At 42.3% G+C, this 21,267-nt stretch overlaps 1 protein-coding gene across 2 annotated transcripts; it reads left to right on the top strand.

The window, feature by feature from the left end:
- The first annotated feature begins 273 nt into the window (after nucleotides 1-273).
- Nucleotides 274-19,516, top strand: LOC138661775 (cytochrome P450 2C8-like). 2 transcript variants are annotated; one of them, XM_069746683.1, is made up of 9 exons: nucleotides 274-550; nucleotides 774-936; nucleotides 1,974-2,123; nucleotides 2,292-2,452; nucleotides 2,655-2,831; nucleotides 2,926-3,067; nucleotides 15,220-15,407; nucleotides 16,388-16,529; nucleotides 19,289-19,516. In XM_069746683.1, exons 1-9 carry the CDS (start codon nucleotides 371-373, stop codon nucleotides 19,468-19,470), a joined length of 1,485 nt encoding a protein of 494 aa, XP_069602784.1. In that variant the 5' UTR covers nucleotides 274-370; the 3' UTR covers nucleotides 19,471-19,516. The 2 variants fall into 2 exon arrangements, with proteins under 2 accessions (XP_069602784.1, XP_069602783.1); XM_069746682.1 differs by lacking the exon at nucleotides 2,655-2,831.
- The last annotated feature ends 1,751 nt before the right edge of the window (nucleotides 19,517-21,267 follow it).

The following is a 21,267-nucleotide window of genomic DNA, read 5'->3' on the forward strand; positions in this document are numbered from 1 at the left end:
TCCATTTTGGCATTGACGCAAAAAAATAAGAGGCCTCAAAATGGTTTAGTCTTGAAGAGGTCAAAGCTAATCATATCCCGAAAGAATAATTAAAGCAGGAAGCTATCTAGTAAGACATTGAGCAATTCTCTGAGGACGCAACATAATTGTCAGCTTCCCATTGTGCCTAAGTTATAATTATAGCTATAGAACCGCCTCGCCCTTACTAGAGAGATTACGTAATTCTGCCCTTTGATACTTACTTACAAGCCTTGTACATTGGCCTCACGTGAGAAGAAATCACGGTTTTAGAGATAAAGGATCCTGTTTGCTCTTAGTACGTATTTACCAGTATGGTAACTATACAGAACTCTTCCTGGACTGTCTAAAGATGGAGCTGGGAGTCTCAGGAACTCTTCTACTGGCCATCTTTGTTAGTCTTTTCCTATATTTCTTCCAATGGAGGCGAAAATTGAGGAGGAAAAACTTGCCCCCTGGACCATCCCCTATACCTCTACTGGGCACCATGCTCCATATGAGCACCAGTGAAATGCCAAAGTCCTTGGTGAAGGTGAGTCCCGATAATATCAATAATCATGTCGCATTTGGATTTAACTTGCAGCTTTGAAACCTGCAAAATGAAAAGTGGTCTTCAAGACACACTTAAAGGAACAAACCAAAATAAAATGTCATACATTGTCTTATGCATTATAAAGAACCTAAAGCGGTGGTGCTTAATTCTATATTTTGTGTCCTCCTGACCTTTATTAAACTAGTAATTTTTTTATTTTCAGATGAGTGAGAGTTATGGGCCAGTTTTCACCATCTATATGGCTAATAACCCAATGGTAATCCTTGCCGGTTATGAATGTGTAAAAGAGGCCTTAGTGGATCACAGCGATGCTTTCAGCTCAAGAGCTGTCACAGATTTAGGCCAATTTGTTTTCAAAGATTTTGGTAAGTTTTTTTTCATGGTGAATAATAAAAACATCAACAACAAATATGTATGTACAGTATATACCGTAACTTTTTTTATACACCTTTAAGCTATATTTATATTAAAAAATTAGTAAAATGGTTTGCCTTTCCGAGTGCAACCAATTTTAATTTTTGCACTTTTGTTTTTTCTTCCTCTTCTCCTAAGGGTCATACCTTTGCTTTCTATTTTTCTCCCGTCTTACCTACAGTATATAAGGGCTTGTGCTTGCAGGACCGGTTGGAGTTTTGAATTAAACTTTTATTTTTACTATATAATGTACTGGAAAAAAATACAATTCTACCATGTTTTTTAGTTTTGTTTTACCAGCACTAATTGTGCAGGAAAAAATGACTTGGCGAGATGATTTTCCAAGTTAGAGCAATTACGGTGATACCAAACTTTTTTTTTATTTTGGTAATCATTTTCTGAAATCCATAACTTTTTCATCGATGTTTTCATTGGTGTTGTTATAAACTTCCAGTATATACTGCAACACATCAGTAGTACAGCATATTGGGAATTTATTGATCTGCTTCGAAACCCAATCACAGTCTGGATTTCGTAGGAGTACAAAGACGGCAGTGACAGGGGCTTTCTACTGCTGTCATAGGAACCTATCCACCTATCCTTTTTGGTTTCGATTTCTATATATGACCTAAAATGTAGTTATATATGATAAGCTATTGTGGCCTGATGTAGATCCGTTACATAATCTGTCACATGCGGGTTTAGGATGCTCTAGTCCATTAACCATTAGTTTTTGTGGCTCTTTTATGCCCTTTTGGGTATTGTGCTACTCATTTATTAACTGCCTGTACTGTACAGATCAGATTCCGTATGAAGTGAGTTTGATATTGTGATTTTACTAGTTTTATCATGTCACTTATGGTCTTTTTTTCAATAAAAATAATGTTGTAATATTAAGGTGTGTAGATTTCTAATTGTATTTCTGCTCTTGGTCCAACATGAAGCCACTTGTCTTACCTTAACACGTTCACTTGATACTGACCACAAGGTGTGATCCTGAGCAACGGGGAACGCTGGAAATTGATGCGCCGATTCTCACTCACCACACTGAGGAATTTTGGGATGGGGAAAAAAAGTATCGAGGAAAAAATTCAAGAAGAAGCTCGATGTCTAGGGGAGGAATTTAGGAAAGCTGGAGGTGAGTAAACCCTCATAATGTTCCGTATATAATAATCCCACCAACATTTTTATCTAAGGCTTTGCCCACCATTTTACATTTCACAATGGCTACATCTTTGGTTAGCAGTAGAGATAAATAACTTTATTGTATCTAAACCCATGATCTCATGCTTAATCCTCTCCCTAGATTCCCCTTTCGATCCCACTGATTTGCTACGTTTGGCCGTCTCCAATGTCATCTGCTCCATTGTGTTTGGAGAACGATTTGACTATCAGGATGAGAAGTTCATGACTTTGCTTTCCTTACTAAAGGAACTATTTCTAACTCTTTCTTCTCCATGGGGTATTGTAAGTATAGATCTTCTCTCTCTATTTATGTGTGTTAGCTGGGAAGTAAGATCTTGTTGACTGACACAAATTGGGTCCATTCTTTAGCTCTGTGCCCCAGGGATAGGGTCAACCATTTGATGTAAACCAGTGGTGTAGAATAGATTGGCTGCTCTATGCTGAAATCATGTCTCGGGGCGTTAAACTGCATTTCTTTCTACAGCTTCTTAATGTCTTCCCCAAGACCCTTTCGTATATCCCTGGTCCTCATCAGAAGGTCTTTAAAAATCTTGCAAAATTAAAAACATTTGTTCTAGAGTCTGTGGAAAGTCATAAGAAGATTATTGATTTCAACTGTTCTCGAGACTTCATTGACAGCTTTCTAATAAAGATGGAGGAGGTGAAGTTGGCGGAATCCACTCAACATTATATACTGTAGTGTAGTGATTCAAAAAGCCTGTATGTTACAATACTGTCCTCCTTACTTTCCATAGGAAAAGTACAATCCAAAGAGCGAATTTCACTTTGACAACTTATTCGGGACTGTAATTGATCTTTTTTTTGCTGGAGTAGAAACCACCAGCACCACACTAAAGCACGCTTTCCTCATACTGCTCAAGCACACAGATGTGACAAGTAAGAAATTATCATCTATATGTTAAATTCCAATCTAGATGGGTCTCTGGTTTTGTCCCTCGGTAATAGCCTACCTATCATCCATAGTTTGTATCTAATATTTCAACTCAGCCTTCTGTAATTCTATTTATTGGAAAGATATTAAACGCATCTAAAGGGCAAGAATTAAATGTATTGTCCCATCTGAACTATCCATGGGGACTGTTGTGAATTCTGTGGCCAAGCTCCCTCCTGTGGTCGAGAGTGGTACTTCGGCTGGTTCTGTCTATGAGCTTCCTTTGGTGGTTGAGAGTGGTACTGCGGCTTCTGAGTTTCCTTCCTCAGGTTTTGAGGTTAAGTCGTTAGGTGCTGCTCTATTTAACTCCACCTGGTGCTTTGATCCTGGCCTCCAGTCAATGTTCTAGTATTGGTCTTGCTTCCTCCTGGATCGTTCCTGTGGCCTGTCTATCCTGCATAAGCTAAGTTTTGCTTGTGTTATTTTTTGCTTGCTATTTTTTCTGTCCAGCTTGCTTTATTGGTTTTTCTTGCTTGCTGGAAGCTCTGAGACGCAGAGGGAGCACCTCCGTACCGTTAGTCGGTGCGGAGGGTCTTTTTGCCCCTCTGCGTGGTTGTTTGTAGGTTTTTGTGTTTACCGCAAAGCTATCTTTCCTATCCTCGGTCTATTCAGTAAGTCGGGCCTCACTTTGCTAAATCTATTTCATCTCTGTGTTTGTATTTTCATCTTACTCACAGTCATTATATGTGGGGGGCTGCCTTTTCCTTTGGGGAATTTCTCTGAGGCAAGGTAGGCTTATTTTTCTATCTTCAGGGCTAGTTAGTTTCTCAGGCTGTGCCGAGTTGCATAGGGAGCGTTAGGCGCAATCCACGGCTACCTCTAGTGTGGTGTGTTAGGATTAGGGATTGCGGTCAGCAGAGTTTCCACGTCTCAGAGCTCGTCCTTTGTTTTGGGTAATTGTCAGGTAACTTTGTGTGCTCTGAACTTCAATGTCCATTGTGGTTCTGAATTACCTGTTCATAACAGTACTGGAGGCCCAAAGTACTAATGCTTCTCAATAGAGGGAAAAGAGAAGTTCTGAGACCATTTTTTTTTCTTTGCACTGTGTTCTGTCTTTCTTTTCCCCTTTACATCAGGGTGATTCAGAACACAGGTGTGGACATGGACATTCAAGGTCTGTTCTATTTGATGGATAATCTCGCTATAAATGTACAGAATATTCAAGATTTAGTGGTTCAGAATCCTATGTTAGAACCTAAGATTCCTATTCCTGAGTTATTTTCTGGAGATAGAGCAAAGTTTTTGAATTTTAAAAATAATTGTAAACTATTTCTGGCTTTGAAACCCCGCTCCTCTGGTAACCCAGTACAACAAGTTAAGATCATTATTTCTTTATTACGTGGCGACCCTCAAGACTGGGCATTTTCCCTTGCGCCAGGAGATCCTGCATTATGTAATATTGATGCGTTTTTTCTGGCGCTCGGATTGCTGTACGACGAACCTAATTCAGTGGATCAGGCAGAGAAAAATTTGCTGGCTCTGTGTCAGGGTCAGGATGAGATAGAGATTTATTGTCAGAAGTTTAGAAAGTGGTCCGTGCTCACTCAATGGAATGAATGTGCGCTGGCAGCTATTTTCAGAAAGGGTCTCTCCGAAGCCCTTAAGGATGTCATGGTGGGATTTCCTAGTAAGAAGGAATATAAACCAGCTCACCCGTGATTCAGCAACCAAACCTCGGGAGCACGGACCCGCTGTGTCCAGGCGTGCAAGATCCAAAAAGAAAGAAAGAAATGTCCAGCTTCACCGAGTCCGTAAAAAGGCGATTTCTTTATTAAACTTTAAACATGGAGGATCCAGACTTCAGCACAACCATATGGGTAAGAATCTCAACGCGTTTCTGGAGACTAGGCTCCCTTAATCATGTGCTGAAGTCTGTATCCTCCATGTTTAAAGTTTAATAAAGAAATCGCCTTTTTACGGACTCGGTGAAGCTGGACATTTCTTTCTTTCCTTTTGGGATTTCCTATGCCTGCTGGTATGAATGAGTCTATGTCTTTGGCCATTCAGATCGGTCGACGCTTGCGCGAGCATAAATCTGTGCACCATTTGGCGGTATTATCTGAGCATGAACCTGAGCCTATGCAGTGCGATAGGACTTTGACCAGAGCTGAAAGGCAAGAACACAGACGTCAGAATGGGCTGTGTTTCTACTGTGGTGATTCCACTCATGCTATCTCCGATTGTCCTAAGCGCACTAGGCGGTTCGCTCGGTCTGCCACCATTGGTACGGTACAGTCGAAATTTCTTTTGTCCGTTACTTTGATCTGCTCTTTGTCTTCCTATTCTGTCATGGCATTTGTGGATTCAGGCGCTGCCCTGAATTTGATGGACTTGGAGTTTGCTAGGCGCTGTGGGTTTGTCTTGGAGCCCTTGCAGTGTCCTATTCCATTGAGAGGAATTGATGCTACGCCTTTGGCCAAGAATAAGCCTCAGTATTGGACCCAGCTGACCACGTGCATGGCTCCTGCGCACCAGGAGGATATTCGCTTTCTGATGTTGCATAATCTGCATGATGTGGACGTGTTGGGGTTGCCATGGCTACAAGTCCATAACCCTGTATTAGATTGGAAATCTATGTCTGTGTCCAGCTGGGGTTGTCAGGGGGTACATGGTGATGTTCCATCTCTGTCTATCTCATCATCCACCCCTTCTGAGGTCCCAGAGTTCTTGTCTGATTACCGGGATGTATTCGATGAGCCCAAGTCCAATGCCCTACCTCCGCATAGGGATTGTGATTGTGCTATCGATTTGATTCCTGGTAGTAAGTTTCCTAAGGGTCGACTGTTTAATTTATCTGTACCTGAGCACGCCGCTATGCGGAGTTACGTGAAGGAGTCTTTGGAGAAAGGTCATATTCGCCCGTCATCGTCACCATTGGGAGCGGGGTTCTTTTTTGTGGCCAAGAAGGATGGTTCGCTGAGACCTTGTATTGATTACCGCCTTCTAAATAAAATTACGGTCAAATTTCAGTACCCCTTGCCGCTGCTGTCTGATTTGTTTGCTCGGATTAAGGGGGCTAGTTGGTTCACCAAGATAGATCTTCGTGGTGCGTATAATCTTGTGCGTATTAAACGGGGCGATGAATGGAAAACAGCATTTAATACGCCCGAAGGCCATTTTGAGTACCTGGTTATGCCATTCGGACTTTCTAATGCTCCATCAGTGTTTCAGTCCTTTATGCATGACATCTTCCGAGAGTACCTGGATAAATTCCTGATTGTATACTTGGATGATATTTTGGTCTTCTCGGATGATTGGGAGTCTCATGTGAAGCAGGTCAGAATGGTGTTCCAGGTCCTACATGCTAATTCTTTGTTTATGAAGGGGTCAAAGTGTCTCTTTGGTGTTCAGAAGATTTCATTTTTGGGGTTCATTTTTTCTCCTTCTACTATCGATATGGACCCTGTTAAAGTTCAGGTCATTTATGATTGGACTCAGCCAACATCTCTGAAGAGTCTGCAGAAGTTCATCGTCGCTTCATCGCTAATTTTTCTAGCATTGCTAAACCGTTGACTCATTTAACCAAGAAGGGTGCTGATGTGGTCAATTGGTCTTCTGCTGCTGTGGAAGCTTTTCAGGAGTTGAAGCGTCGTTTTTCTTCTGCCCCTGTGTTGTGCCAACCAGATGTTTCACTTCCGTTCCAGGTCGAGGTTGATGCTTCCGAAATTGGAGCAGGGGCTGTTTTGTCGCAGAGAAGTTCTGATTGCTCGGTGATGAAACCATGCGCCTTCTTTTCCAGGAAATTTTCGCCTGCTGAGCGAAATTATGATGTTGGCAATCGAGAGTTGCTAGCCATGAAGTGGGCATTCAAGGAGTGGCGTCATTGGCTTGAAGGAGCTAAGCATCGCGTGGTGGTCTTGACTGATCACAAGAACTTGACTTATCTCGAGTCTGCCAAACGGTTGAATCCTAGACAGGCTCGTTGGTCGCTGTTTTTCTCCCGTTTTGACTTTGTGGTTTCGTACCTTCCGGGCTCTAAAAATGTGAAGGCGGATGCCCTGTCTAGGAGTTTTGTGCCCGATTCTCCGGGTTTGTCTGAGCCGGCGGATATTCTCAAAGAGGGGGTAATTTTGTCTGCCATCTCCCCTGATTTGCGGCGGGTGCTGCAAAAATTTCAGGCTAATAGACCTGACCTTTGCCCAGCGGAGAAACTGTTTGTCCCTGATAGGTGGACTAATAAACTTATCTCTGAACTTCATTGTTCGGTGTTGGCTGGTCATCCTGGAATCTTTGGTACTAGAGATTTGGTGGCTAGATCCTTTTGGTGGCCGTCTCTGTCGCGGGATGTGCGTTCTTTTGTGCAGTCCTGTGGGATTTGTGCTCGGGCTAAGCCCTGCTGTTCTCGTGCCAGTGGGTTGCTTTTGCCCTTGCCGGTCCCGAAGAGGCCTTGGACACATATCTCTATGGATTTTATTTCGGATCTCCCCGTCTCTCAAAGAATGTCGGTCATTTGGGTGGTTTGTGATCGCTTCTCTAAGATGGTCCATTTGGTGCCCTTGTCTAAATTGCCTTCCTCCTCTGATTTGGTGCCGTTGTTTTTCCAGCATGTGGTTCATTTACATGGCATTCCAGAGAACATCGTTTCTGACAGAGGTTCCCAGTTTGTTTCGAGGTTTTGGCGAGCCTTTTGTGCTAGGATGGGCATTGATTTGTCTTTTTCCTCGGCTTTCCATCCTCAGACAAATGGCCAGACTGAACGAACCAATCAGACCTTGGAAACATATCTGAGATGTTTTGTTTCTGCTGATCAGGATGATTGGGTGTCCTTTTTGCCTTTGGCTGAGTTCGCCCTTAATAATCGGGCCAGCTCGGCTACTTTGGTTTCGCCGTTTTTCTGCAATTCTGGGTTCCACCCTTGTTTCTCTTCAGGGCAGGTTGAGTCTTCGGACTGTCCTGGTGTGGATACTGTGGTGGATAGGTTGCAGCAGATTAGGACTCATGTAGTGGACAATCTGACTTTGTCCCAGGAGAAGGCTCAACGTTTCGCTAACCGCAGGCGCTGTGTGGGTCCCCGACTTCGTGTTGGGGATTTGGTTTGGTTGTCATCTCGTTATATTCCTCTGAATGTTTCCTCTCCTAAATTTAAGCCTCGTTTCATTGGTCCATATAGGATTTCTGAGGTCCTTAATCCTGTGTCTTTTCGTTTGACTCTTCCAGCTTTTTTTTCCATCCATAATATGTTCCATAGGTCATTGTTGCGGAGATACGTGGCACCTGTGGTTCCATCTATTGATCCTCCTGCTCCGGTTTTGGTTGAAGGGGAATTGGAGTATATAGTGGAGAAGATTTTGGATTCTCGTGTTTCGAGACAGAAACTCCAGTATCTGGTTAAGTGGAAAGGTTATGGTCAGGAAGATAATTCCTGGGTTTTTGCCTCTGATGCCCATGCTGCCGATCTGGTTCGTGCCTTTCATGTGGCTCATCATGGTCGGCCTGGGGGCTCTGGTGAGGGTTCGGTGACCCCTCCTCAAAGGGGGGGTACTGTTGTGAATTCTGTGGCCAAGCTCCCTCCTGTGGTCGAGAGTGGTACTTCGGCTGGTTCTGTCTATGAGCTTCCTTTGGTGGATGAGAGTGGTACTGCGGCTTCTGAGTTTCCTTCCTCAGGTTGTGAGGTTAAGTCATTAGGTGCTGCTCTATTTAACTCCACCTGGTGCTTTGATCCTGGCCTCCAGTCAATGTTCTAGTATTGGTCTTGCTTCCTCCTGGATCGTTCCTGTGGCCTGTCTATCCTGCATAAGCTAAGTTTTGCTTGTGTTATTTTTTGCTTGCTATTTTTTCTGTCCAGCTTGCTTTATTGGTTTTTCTTGCTTGCTGGAAGCTCTGAGACGCAGAGGGAGCACCTCCGTACCGTTAGTCGGTGCGGAGGGTCTTTTTGCCCCTCTGCGTGGTTGTTTGTAGGTTTTTGTGTTTACCGCAAAGCTACCTTTCCTATCCTCGGTCTATTCAGTAAGTCGGGCCTCACTTTGCTAAATCTATTTAATCTCTGTGTTTGTATTTTCATCTTACTCACATTCATTATATGTGGGGGGCTGCCTTTTCCTTTGGGGAATTTCTCTGAGGCAAGGTAGGCTTATTTTTCAATCTTCAGGGCTAGTTAGTTTCTCAGGCTGTGCCGAGTTGCATAGGGAGCGTTAGGCGCAATCCACGGCTACCTCTAGTGTGGTGTGTTAGGATTAGGGATTGCGGTCAGCAGAGTTTCCAAGTCTCAGAGCTCGACCTTTGTTTTTGGTAATTGTCAGGTCACTTTGTGTGCTCTGAACTTCAATGTCCATTGTGGTTCTGAATTACCTGTTCATAACAGGGGACCAGGTAATCAAAGGAAAGCTGTTGCAGACGACAATACATTGCATTACCAAATAGGCCATACAGACAAAGGTAGATGTAATGGGGTAACTCATTTAACCCCTTTATGACCAAATAACATAAATGTACAGTTGTGGCCAAAAGTATTGACACCTCTGCAATTCTGTCAGATAATACTCAGTTTCATCCTGAAAACGATTGCAAACACAAATTCTTTGTTATTATTATCTTCATTTAATTTGTCTTAAATGAAAAAACACAAAAAGAATTGTCCTAAAGCCAAATTTGATATAATTCCACACCAAACATAAAAAAGGGGGTGGACAAAAGTATTGGCACTGTTCGAAAAATCATGTGATGCTTCTCTAATTTGTGTAATTAACAGCACCTGTAACTTACCTGTGGCACCTAACAGGTGTTGGCAATAATTAAATCACACTTGCAGCCAGTTGACATGGATTAAAGTTGACTCAACCTCTGTCCTGTGTCCTTGTGTGTACTACATTGAGCATCGAGAAAAGAAAGAAGACCAAAGAACTGTCTGAGGACTTGAGAAACCAAATTGTGAGGAAGCATGAGCAATCTCAAAGCTACAAGTCCATCTCCAAAGACCTGAATGTTCCTGTGTCTACCATGCGCAGTGTCATCAAAAAGTTTAAAGCCCATGGCATTGTGGCTAAACTCCCTAGATGTGGACGGAAAAGAAAAATTGACAAGAGATTTCAATGCAAGATTGTGCAGATGTTGGATAAAGAACCTCGACTAACATCCAAACAAGTTCAAGCTGCCCTGCAGTCCGAGGGTACAACAATGTCAACCCGTACTATCCGTCGGTGTCTGAATGAAAAGGGACTGTATGGTAGGAGACCCAGTAAGACCCCACTTCTTACCCCGAGATATAAAAAAGCCAGGCTGGAGTTTGCCAAAACTTACCTGAAAAAGCCTAAAACGTTTTGGAAGAATGTTCTCTTGCCAGATGAGACAAAAGTAGAGCTTTTTGGGCAAAAGCATCAACATAGAGTTTACAGGAGAAAAAGAGAGGCATTCAAAGAAAAGAACACGGTCCCTACAGTCAAACATGGTGGAGGTTCCCTGATGTTTTGGGGTTGCTTTGCTGCCTCTGGCACTGGACTACTTGACCATGTGATTGGCATTATGAAGTCTGAAGACTACCAACAAATTTTGCAGCATAATGTAGGGCCCAGTGTGAGAAAGCTGGGTCTCCCTTAGAGGTCATGGGTCTTCCAGCAGGACAATGACCCAAAACACACTTCAAAAAGCACTAGAAAATGGTTTGAGAGAAATCACTGGAGACTTCTAAGGTGGCCAGCAATGAGTCCAGACCTGAATCCCATAGAACACCTGTGGAGAGATCTAAAAATGGCAGTTTGGAGAAGGCAGCCTTCAAATATCAGGGACCTGCAGCAGTTTGCCAAAGAAGAATGGTCTAAAATTCCAGCAGAGCATTGTAAGAAACTCATTGATGGTTACCGGAAGCGGTTGGTCGCAGTTATTTTGGCTAAAGGTTGTGCAACCAAGTATTAGGCTGAGGGTGCCAATACTTTTGTCTGGCCCATTTTTGGAGTTTTGCGTGAAATGATCAATGTTTTGCTTTTTGCTTCATTCTCTTTTGTGTTTTTTCATTTAAGACAAATTAAATAAAGATAATAATACCAAAGAATTTGTGATTGCAATCATTTTCAGGAAGAAACTGAGTATTATCTGATAGAATAGCAGGGGTGTCAATACTTTTGGCCACAACTATTTGTCATTTCAATACAGGAGGTATATGGGGAAACTTAGATCGCATTATAACTGGCAGATGGAGGCAGTATTACACAGCCGACATCTGTCTGTTGCATTAGCGACTGGCGCTTGCTCTAATCGCTGCTACTTAACCATTTGGATGCATCTGTAAATCACTGAAAGTGGCACTTAAATAGTTGGATTGGCAGTGCATGTACATGGCAGCCAAGAATACCAGGGGCCTACTGAAGGCTGCCATGTTGGTCCCACTATGAAGATAAAGTTGAAAACACTTATGATGCATAGGAAAATATCAATTTTACTACTGTAAGTGATCAAGTGATTACAAGTTCAAATCCCCAACTGGGACCAAAAAATAAAGTGAAAAAATGTAGGAAAATAAACAAGGATACCTTATTTAGGTGGAGAAAGCATCTGGACTTGATGGAGAATTCTTCAGGTATAAATATAGCCAAATTCTTTAGGCAGACAACAAGCTGAAAAAAATAAAACAGTGCTATAATTAAGCTTACCGGTTTGCCATGATGCAAATGAAAACATATTTGCACTTTGGCATTCCAGTAAGCTTATTTAAATTAAACATATTTGGTATGATCGTGTCATCAAAAATGTCAGATTTATCAGAATACAATATTAGCTGTATCGCGTGTTAAACAGCAAAAAAAATTAAACTTCAGATTTTCCAATTTTTGTCGCTGCACTTCTCCATAAAAATGCAATAAAATCTTGTCAAACAAAAGACAAGCCATGCACAGATTAGCTGACGTAAAAGTAATAAAGTTATGGGTGCCAGCAATGGCAACACAAATCCAATATTTTACCAAAGTTCATATTTGCTTTGACCACTAATTATATACATATATATACAGTGGGGCAAAAAAGTATTTAGTCAGTCAGCAATAGTGCAAGTTCCACCGCTTAAAAAGATGAGAGGCGTCTGTAATTTACATCATAGGTAGACCTCAACTATGGGAGACAAACTGAGAAAAAAAAATCCAGAAAATCACATTGTCTGTTTTTTTAACATTTTATTTGCATATTATGGTGGAAAATAAGTATTTGGTCAGAAACAAAATTTCATCTCAATACTTTGTAATATATCCTTTGTTGGCAATGACAGAGGTCAAACGTTTTCTGTAAGTCTTCACAAGGTTGCCACACACTGTTGTTGGTATGTTGGCCCATTCCTCCATGCAGATCTCCTCTAGAGCAGTGATGTTTTTGGCTTTTCGCTTGGCAACACGGACTTTCTACTCCCTCCAAAGGTTTTCTATAGGGTTGAGATCTGGAGACTGGCTAGGCCACTCCAGGACCTTGAAATACTTCTTATGAAGCCACTCCTTCATTGCCCTGGCGGTGTGCTTTGGATCATTGTCATGTTGAAAGACCCAGCCACGTTTCATCTTCAATGCCCTTGCTGATGGAAGGAGGTTTGCACTCAAAATCTCACGATACATGGCCCCATTCATTCTTTCATGTACCCGGATCAGTCGTCCTGGCCCCTGTGCAGAGAAACAGCCCCAAAGCATGATGTTTCCACCACCATGCTTTACAGTAGGTATGGTGTTTGATGGATGCAACTCAGTATTCTTTTTCCTCCAAACACGACAAGTTGTGTTTCTACCAAACAGTTCCAGTTTGGTTTCATCAGACCATAGGACATTCTCCCAAAACTCCTCTGGATCATCCAAATGCTCTCTAGCAAACTTCAGACGGGCCCGGACATGTACTGGCTTAAGCAGTGGGACATGTCTGGCACTGCAGGATCTGAGTCCATGGTGGCGTAGTGTGTTACTTATGGTAGGCCTTGTTACATTGGTCCCAGCTCTCTGCAGTTCATTTACTAGGTCCCCCCGCGTGGTTCTGGGATTTTTGCTCACCGTTCTTGTGATCATTCTGACCCCACGGGGTGGGATTTTGCGTGGAGCCCCAGATAGAGGGAGATTATCAGTGGTCTTCTATGTCTTCCATTTTCTAATTATTGCTCCCACTGTTGATTTCTTCACTCCAAGCTGGTTGGCTATTGCAGATTCAGTCTTCCCAGCCTGGTGCAGGGCTACAATTTTGTTTCTGGTGTCCTTTGACAGCTCTTTGGTCTTCACCATAGTGGAGTTTGGAGTCAGACTGTTTGAGGGTGTGCACAGGTGTATTTTTATACTGATAACAAGTTTAAACAGGTGCCATTACTACAGGTAATGAGTGGAGGAAAGAGGAGACTCTTAAAGAAGTTACAGGTCTGTGAGAGCCAGAAATCTTGATTGTTTGTTTCTGACCAAATACTTATTTTCCACCATAATATGCAAATAAAATGTTAAAAAAACAGACAATGTGATTTTCTGGATTTTTTTTTCTCAGTTTGTCTCCCATAGTTGAGGTCTACCTATGATGTAAATTACAGACGCCTCTCATCTTTTTAAGTGGTGGAACTTGCACTATTGCTGACTGACTAAATACTTTTTTGCCCCACTGTATATATATACTGTATATATCATAAAATGTAGGCAGGCTGCTTGAGAACCAAAATGTGGCTACACCACATGTGCTAAATACAGTCCAATTGCTTGTTTTCTATTTCACAGCATTTTAATTTTTTTTAAAACTAGAATTTGTCCTGCCCTCATATGCCTATCATCAGAAAAACAGAAAAATCATATGGCTCATGAAAGCAGATAAGGAAAAAATGAAAGTCAAAAAGGAAATGTTGCTGATTAGAAGGAGTTAAAAGTGTTTTACAATTTTTAGTCAGTAGTTAAAAATATATTAAAGGGGTATTCTCAACTTTGGAAGTTATTCTCTATCCATAGATTAGAGAATATATTCCTATTAGGTATATACTCACCCTCGGACGCGCCCTGCTTCTTTCCGGCAGCCTTCCTTCCTAAAAATCAGCGCTTGAATGACCTTCGGTGACGTCGCGGCTTGTGATTGGCCGCGCGAGCGGTCACATGGGCGGTCGCGCGACCAATTTACAAGCCGCGACGTCATCTAAGGTCCTTCACGCGCTGATTCTAAGGAAGGAAGGCTACCGGTTAGTACCAGGGCGCGTCAGAGGGTAAGTATAGCAATATTTTTTATTTTAATTCTTTATTTTACACTTAAATATGGATTCCGATACCGATTTCCGATATTGCAAACATATCGGAACTCGGTATCGGAATTCCGATACCAGATTCAGAAGATCGCCGACCTCATGGCCGACCCCACACAGGGGTCGGGTCGGGTTTCATGAAACCCGACTTTGCCAAAAGTCGGCGACTTCTGAAAATGGCCGACCCGTGTCGTTCAACCCTACTGGCTATGTCTTTTTTACAATCTAACTATGGGGTTAGTAATGGGGGTGTTTTATAGATGCATCTCCATTACTAACCTGTGGGCTTGATGTCAGCAGCCATAAAACAGCTGACATCAACCCGCAACTATTACACCACTTGACACCATACCAGGAAAGTGGGAACAGCACCAGAATTGGAGCATCTAATAGATGTTCCTTTTCTGGGGCTGCTGCAGGATGAGAATACCAGCCCCCAGCTGTTTGCTTTAGCTTGGCTGGTTGTCAAAAATGGGTTGGACCCCACGTAGTTTTTTTAAATTATTTATTTAAATAATTTGTAAAAATGGTGGTAATCTTTTTACTGCTGATCACAGCTGCTGCCTCACGCTGTCATCTGTCAGCTCTCTGACAGGTGGTAATGAGCTTACTGCCGATCAGAACCCATGTTTGCCGTGCAGATGGCAGCATGGCAAACAACTGATGTTCAGGCCCCCCAATCATCTGAATGGGGTCTGGATTCAGGTACCCAAGCTGAACTTTTCTTAGATGTTTGGCTGAACTCTTCAGACTCAAACATTCACGGGTTGACCCATCAGTAGTCAGATCTCCAGCGAAGTTAATGAAGTTAAAAACTAACCAATGGGTAGAGGATAACTTCCAAACTTGAAAACACCTTTTAGTTGTAAAAATGTAGAACCATAGTTATATTACATCTGAATTTAACTATTTTGAAATACAATATATTTACCTCCATAGAAAAGATCCAGGAGGAGATTGACAACATGGTTGGACAGAGTCGATGCCCTTCAGTAGAGGATCGAGTCAAAATGCCATATAGTGATGCTGTCATTCATGAGATCCAGAGATTTGCTGATATCACACCTCTGGCCCTTCCGCATGCCGCTAGCAAGAACATAGTATTCAGGGGATACAACATACCAAAGGTCAGAAGTTTGAGATATAACAATTGTACAGAATTAGAAACACATTGCAGAAATAGAAGCAATTCAAAGGAATTGGTATAATCAATACTAGATATAGCCATTGGATAAGAATGATGCTGTCATGTAAATATGCTACAACTGTAGAAAAGGACATGGCCGACATATTCAGAAATCATTCGTTCTAGGTCAGGAACCCACTCAGAGGTTCACCGCAATGTGGCAGTGGCTTTATATAGTCTGATCACAATGTTGGACTAAGAACCGCATGTTTAGTTTTGTACATTTTTGCTTGGCCGCAATAGATCAATGTATGATTCTTGGCTGAGCGGTCCATGTCTTTTTCTACAGGTATAGCATAATATTATAATATATTACCTAATGCAGAAATATTCAATAGCAAAGTAAATGCTTTACCACATCTTGAAGAAGCACTACGATTAAATTTTAATCCTCTTAATATATTGCAGTCATCATATTATATGGCACTGTGTACTTACAATTGCTCATTTTGTCTTTCTACCCTGCTAATTCTTCTCTATTCCATTAGGTCTGAAGCATCATGAGATTAAAAACTGACTAGCTTAATCCTTCTAATCTCTGTGTAGAAACAGGAGGTCAATTTTCCCTGTATGAGTCATAAGTCACTGCAAAAGTCCCTGGCAGGGGGAATGAGAGAGCTGCTGACTCAGGAATTGAAGAGGGGGATGAGGCATGCAGGGACTTTCTGCTTCTACATAGAGCAGAGGTAAAAGAATGAACTAGGTTGAAAGGAAAAATTAGCAATTGTAAGTACACAGTGCTATATGATATGATGATGGCAATATATCAAAAGGATAAAAAATTGTTGGGAGTGTTTATTTAATTAAGAACTTGATATCACCCAAATTGTAAGTCAGTCACGCTAAATAATTAAAGTTTCGTTGCCAACTGATTACAAATTCTATATTTTAGTCAATAATTATCATTACTTTTACTTTTAGGACACAATTATTTCTCCATTACTGACTTCTGTATTAAAAGATCCTAAGTATTTCAAGAACCCTAAGCAATTTGACCCAAACAACTTTCTGGATGAAGCAGGATCTTTCAAGAGCAATGATGCCTTCCTGCCATTTTCTATTGGTAATAATAACTTTTATAATATTGTATAATAGTGATTAAATATTGCAAAAAATATAAAACTTTTAGATGTACTGTATGTCTGCATTTATCTCTGCATTTCACTTCCGTACACAAAGATGGTTTAAATGCTATAAAGTGGTGGCATATTGCTATGATATACTGTCACTTCATAATTAGTGGATCATCAACCACGTGGATACTTTTTGAAACTGAGAATTAAGGGGACGTTCACTTAAATGAAGAAAGAAAAAACATGTCATTGGGAATACATTTCTAAATTTCTTTAATTAGCTAATCCACTAGTTTTGAGAGATATAATTACTGCAGGACATTCAAATGGCTGTCACCATGTTCCACTGACAGAAACCTGTCCTAGGATGTTAATCAAACTAACGCTTGTGCGCCTGAAGTGTATGAAGTGCCACCTTCTCCCTTCATGTGTAGGAAGATGTTCTCCCAGTGCATATTTAGAAATAACAAAATAGATAAGAAAAGTGTTGAGGTAACAAGAGGCTACTTACATTGCTGTCCACCATGTCTATCTGAACTAATACTGTAAATACCAGGGTGCGGAGGTAAGAAGAGGCTGCTCACACTGCTGTCCACCCTATCTGAACTAATACTGTAAATACCAGGGTGCGGAGGTAAGAAGAGGCTGCTCAAACTGCTGTCCACTCTGTCTATCTGATATAATACTGGAGAAACTAGGGGTACTGAGGTAAGAAGAGGCTGCTCATACTGCTATCCACTCTTTCTATCTGATCTAATACTGTAAATACCAGGGTGCGGAGGTAAGAAGAGGCTGCTCACACTGCTGTCCACCCTATCTGAACTAATACTGTAAATACCAGGGTGCTGAGGTAAGAGGCTGCTCATACTGCTGTCCATTCTGTCTATCTGATATAATACTGGAGATACCAGGAGTGCTGAGATAAGAGGAGGCTGCTCACACTGCTGTCCACTCTGTCTATCTGATATAATACTGGAGAAACTAGGGGTACTGAGGTAAGAAAAGGCTGCTCATACTGCTATCCACTCTTTCTATCTGAACTAATACTGTAAATACCAGGGTGCGGAGGTAAGAAGAGGCTGCTCACACTGCTGTCCACCCTATCTGAACTAATACTGTAAATACCAGGGTGCGGAGGTAAGAAGAGGCTGCTCAAACTGCTGTCCACTCTGTCTATCTGATATAATACTGGAGAAACTAGGGGTACTGAGGTAAGAAGAGGCTGCTCATACTGCTATCCACTCTTTCTATCTGATCTAATACTGTAAATACCAGGGGTGCTGAGGTAAGAAGAGGCTGCTCACACTGCTGTCCTCCCTGTCTATCTGATCTAATACTGTAAATACCAGGGTGCTGAGGTAAGAGGCTGCTCATACTGCTGTCCATTCTGTCTATCTGATATAATACTGGAGATACCAGGAGTGCTGAGATAAGAGGAGGCTGCTCACACTGCTGACCACCCTGTCTACCTGATCTAATACTGTAAATACCAGGGTGCTGAGGTAAGAAGAGGCTGCTCATACTGATGTTCACCCTATCTGATATAATACTGGAGATACCAGGAGTGCTGAGATAAGAGGAGGCTGCTCACACTGCTGTCCACCCTGTCTGATCTAATACTGGAGGTACCAGGGGTACTGAGGTAAGAAGAGGCTGCTCACACTGCTGACCACCCTGTCTATCTGATCTTATACTGTAAATACCAGGGTGCTGAGGTAAGAGGCTGCTCATACTGCTGTCCACTCTGTCTATCTGATCTAATACTGGAGAAACTAGGGGTGCTGAGGTAAGAAGAGGCTGCTCACACTGCTGTCTACTCTGTCTATCTGATCTAATACTGGACTTAGCTGCTCACCTTGCTGTGCAACATACCTGATCTAATACTGGAGCGATCTGGCATGCTGAGGTAAGAAGAGGTCACTCACACTTCTGGAGATTCCAGGACTGCAGAGGTAAGAAGAAGCAGCTCACACTACTGTCCAGCCTGTATATCTGATCTAATAAAGGAGATACCAAGAATACTGACTTAAGAAGAGACTGCCCCCACTACGGCCCACCCTATATGATCAATATAAGTACTAAGAGGCTGCTCATACTGCTGTCCTCCCTTTCTATCTGAGTTAATACTGGAGATATCAGCGATGCTGAGATAAGAATAGGCTGCTTGCACTGCTGTCCTCTCTGTCTATCTAATCAAATAATGGAGGTAACAGGAGTGCTGAGGTACAAAAAGGCGTCTCACACTGCTGTCCACACTGTTTTCTGAATGCTGAACAGCTGATAAACACAGCTTGAGCCTCATACTTCACATGTCTGTGGGCACCTAACCTTTTCTATTAACATTCTAAGACAAGTTGTTGTCAATGGTAGTTGCTTTTTCCTACTCCTGTAGAAGCCCTTTAAATGGAACCACAACTACATCATGCTGTGTTCCTTTAATTACCAGGACTGGTGCACCTTAAGGAAATTGAGCTTTTTGAGGGGTTGTCTCACTAAGACAAACCCCTTCTATATGCCCTACTAGGGTAAATAGACCGCATATTGGTAAACTGGCAAATATGTATTATTTCCTACAAATGTTCAGTATAAAATACTACTATTCCCTTCCATTGAATTAATAGTTGTCTTGCACAGCGAGATTAATGGGATATTCCTGTCTTAGAGCATAACCTCAGGATATGGGTGAGTTTAGGTTATGGTACCTGTAATCTTGCAAGTGAAAAAACATGATTCATTTTACTATCTGCAGGAAAAAGGAGCTGTCTCGGAGAGGGATTGGCTCGTATGGAGATCTTCCTTATTTTGACAACTATATTACAGAAATGTATCCTGAAAACCAACAAAGCTCCAGAAGATCTTGAAATTACACCAGAACCTGGAAAAAATGGAGTGGTAGCCAGGACTTATGAGCTCTGTGTGGAACCACGATGACAACAATTTTCAACTGCATCAATAATAAAGCTTTTTTACAATTACATTTCAGAGAGTGTTGTTCGTTTTGCGCTGGACATTTAGGATAGTTCCCATGAAATTAGCTGCTACCACCTTGATGCTGCCCTGTATTCCTCCACCACCGTGGGACTATCAGCCCATAGGCCCTGGATGGCTGGGCTCCCCAGCTTGATCGTTATGGGACACAACTGTTCTGTCCTGGCTCCGAGCCTTCTCTGACTAAATCCCAAGAAGCTCTCTAACTTATTCTCAGTTGGCCCCTCCTAACTAACTAGTTCAAGTATGCCCCCTAGTGGGCTAAAACCATATCTCACACTTTCCCTACATCTACACAATACAGGAACATATATACACTAGCTAAAGAGCCCGGCGTTGTCTGGGCATAGTAACTAACTGTGGTTAGTTATAAATAATTATAATGATTATCCTCCATCCCATAGTACAGTGACCATATACCTATCAAACATCCTCCATCCCACAGTCACATGCCCATATACCCATCAAACATATCCTCCATCCCATAGTCTTGTGCCCATATACCCATCATACACATCATCCATCCCATAGTCCCATGCCCATATACCCACCATAAATATCTTCCATTAAATAGTCCCATGCCCATATACCCATCATACATATCCTGCATCCCATAGTTCCGTGCCCATATGTACATCACACATATCCTCCATCCCATAGTCCCGTGCCCATATACTCATCATACATATCCTCCATTCCATAGTCTTGTGCCCATATACACATCATACATATCCTCCATCCCATAGTCCAGTGCCTATATACCCATCACGCATCCTCCATCCCATAACCCAGTGCCCATATATACCAATCACACATCCTCCAACCCAAACTCAAGTGCCCATATACCCATCATACATATCCTCCATCCCATAGTCCAGTGCACATAAACCCATCATACATATCCTCCATCCCATAGTCCAGTGCACATAAACCCATCATTCATATCCTCTATCCCATAGTCCAGTGCCTATATACCCAACATACATATCCTCCATCCCATAGTCCAGTGCCCATATACTCATCACAAATCCTCCATTCCATAGTCCAGTGTCCATATACCCATCATACAGATCCTCCATCCCATAGTCCTGTGCCCATATACCCATCGTACATATCCTCCATCCCATAGTCCTGTGTCCATACACCCATCATACACATCCTCTATCCCATAGTCCAGTGCCCACATAACCCATCACACATCCTCCATCCCATATTCCAGTGTCCATATACGATCACACATCCTCCATCCCATAGTCCCGCATCCATATACCCATCAAACATATCCTTCATCCCATAGTCCTGTGCCCATATACCCATCATACATCCTGCATCCCATAGTCCAGTGCCCATATACCCATAATACATCCTGCATCCCATAGTCCAGTGCCCATATACCCATCATACATCCTGCATCCCATAGTCCAGTGCCCATATACCCATCATACATCCTCCATCCCATAGTCCAGTGCCCATATACCCATCATACATCCTGCATCCCATAGTCCTGTGCCCATATACCCATCATACATCCTGCATCCCATAGTCCAGTGCCCATATACCCATAATACATCCTGCATCCCATAGTCCAGTGCCCATATACCCATCATACATCCTGCATCCCATAGTCCAGTGCCCATATACCCATAATACATCCTGCATCCCATAGTCCAGTGCCCATATACCCATCATACATCCTGCATCCCATAGTCCAGTGCCCATATACCCATCATAAATATCCTT

The sequence above is a fragment of the Ranitomeya imitator genome, chromosome 2, assembly GCF_032444005.1.
Source record: "Ranitomeya imitator isolate aRanImi1 chromosome 2, aRanImi1.pri, whole genome shotgun sequence".
Lineage (NCBI taxonomy): Eukaryota > Metazoa > Chordata > Amphibia > Anura > Dendrobatidae > Ranitomeya > Ranitomeya imitator.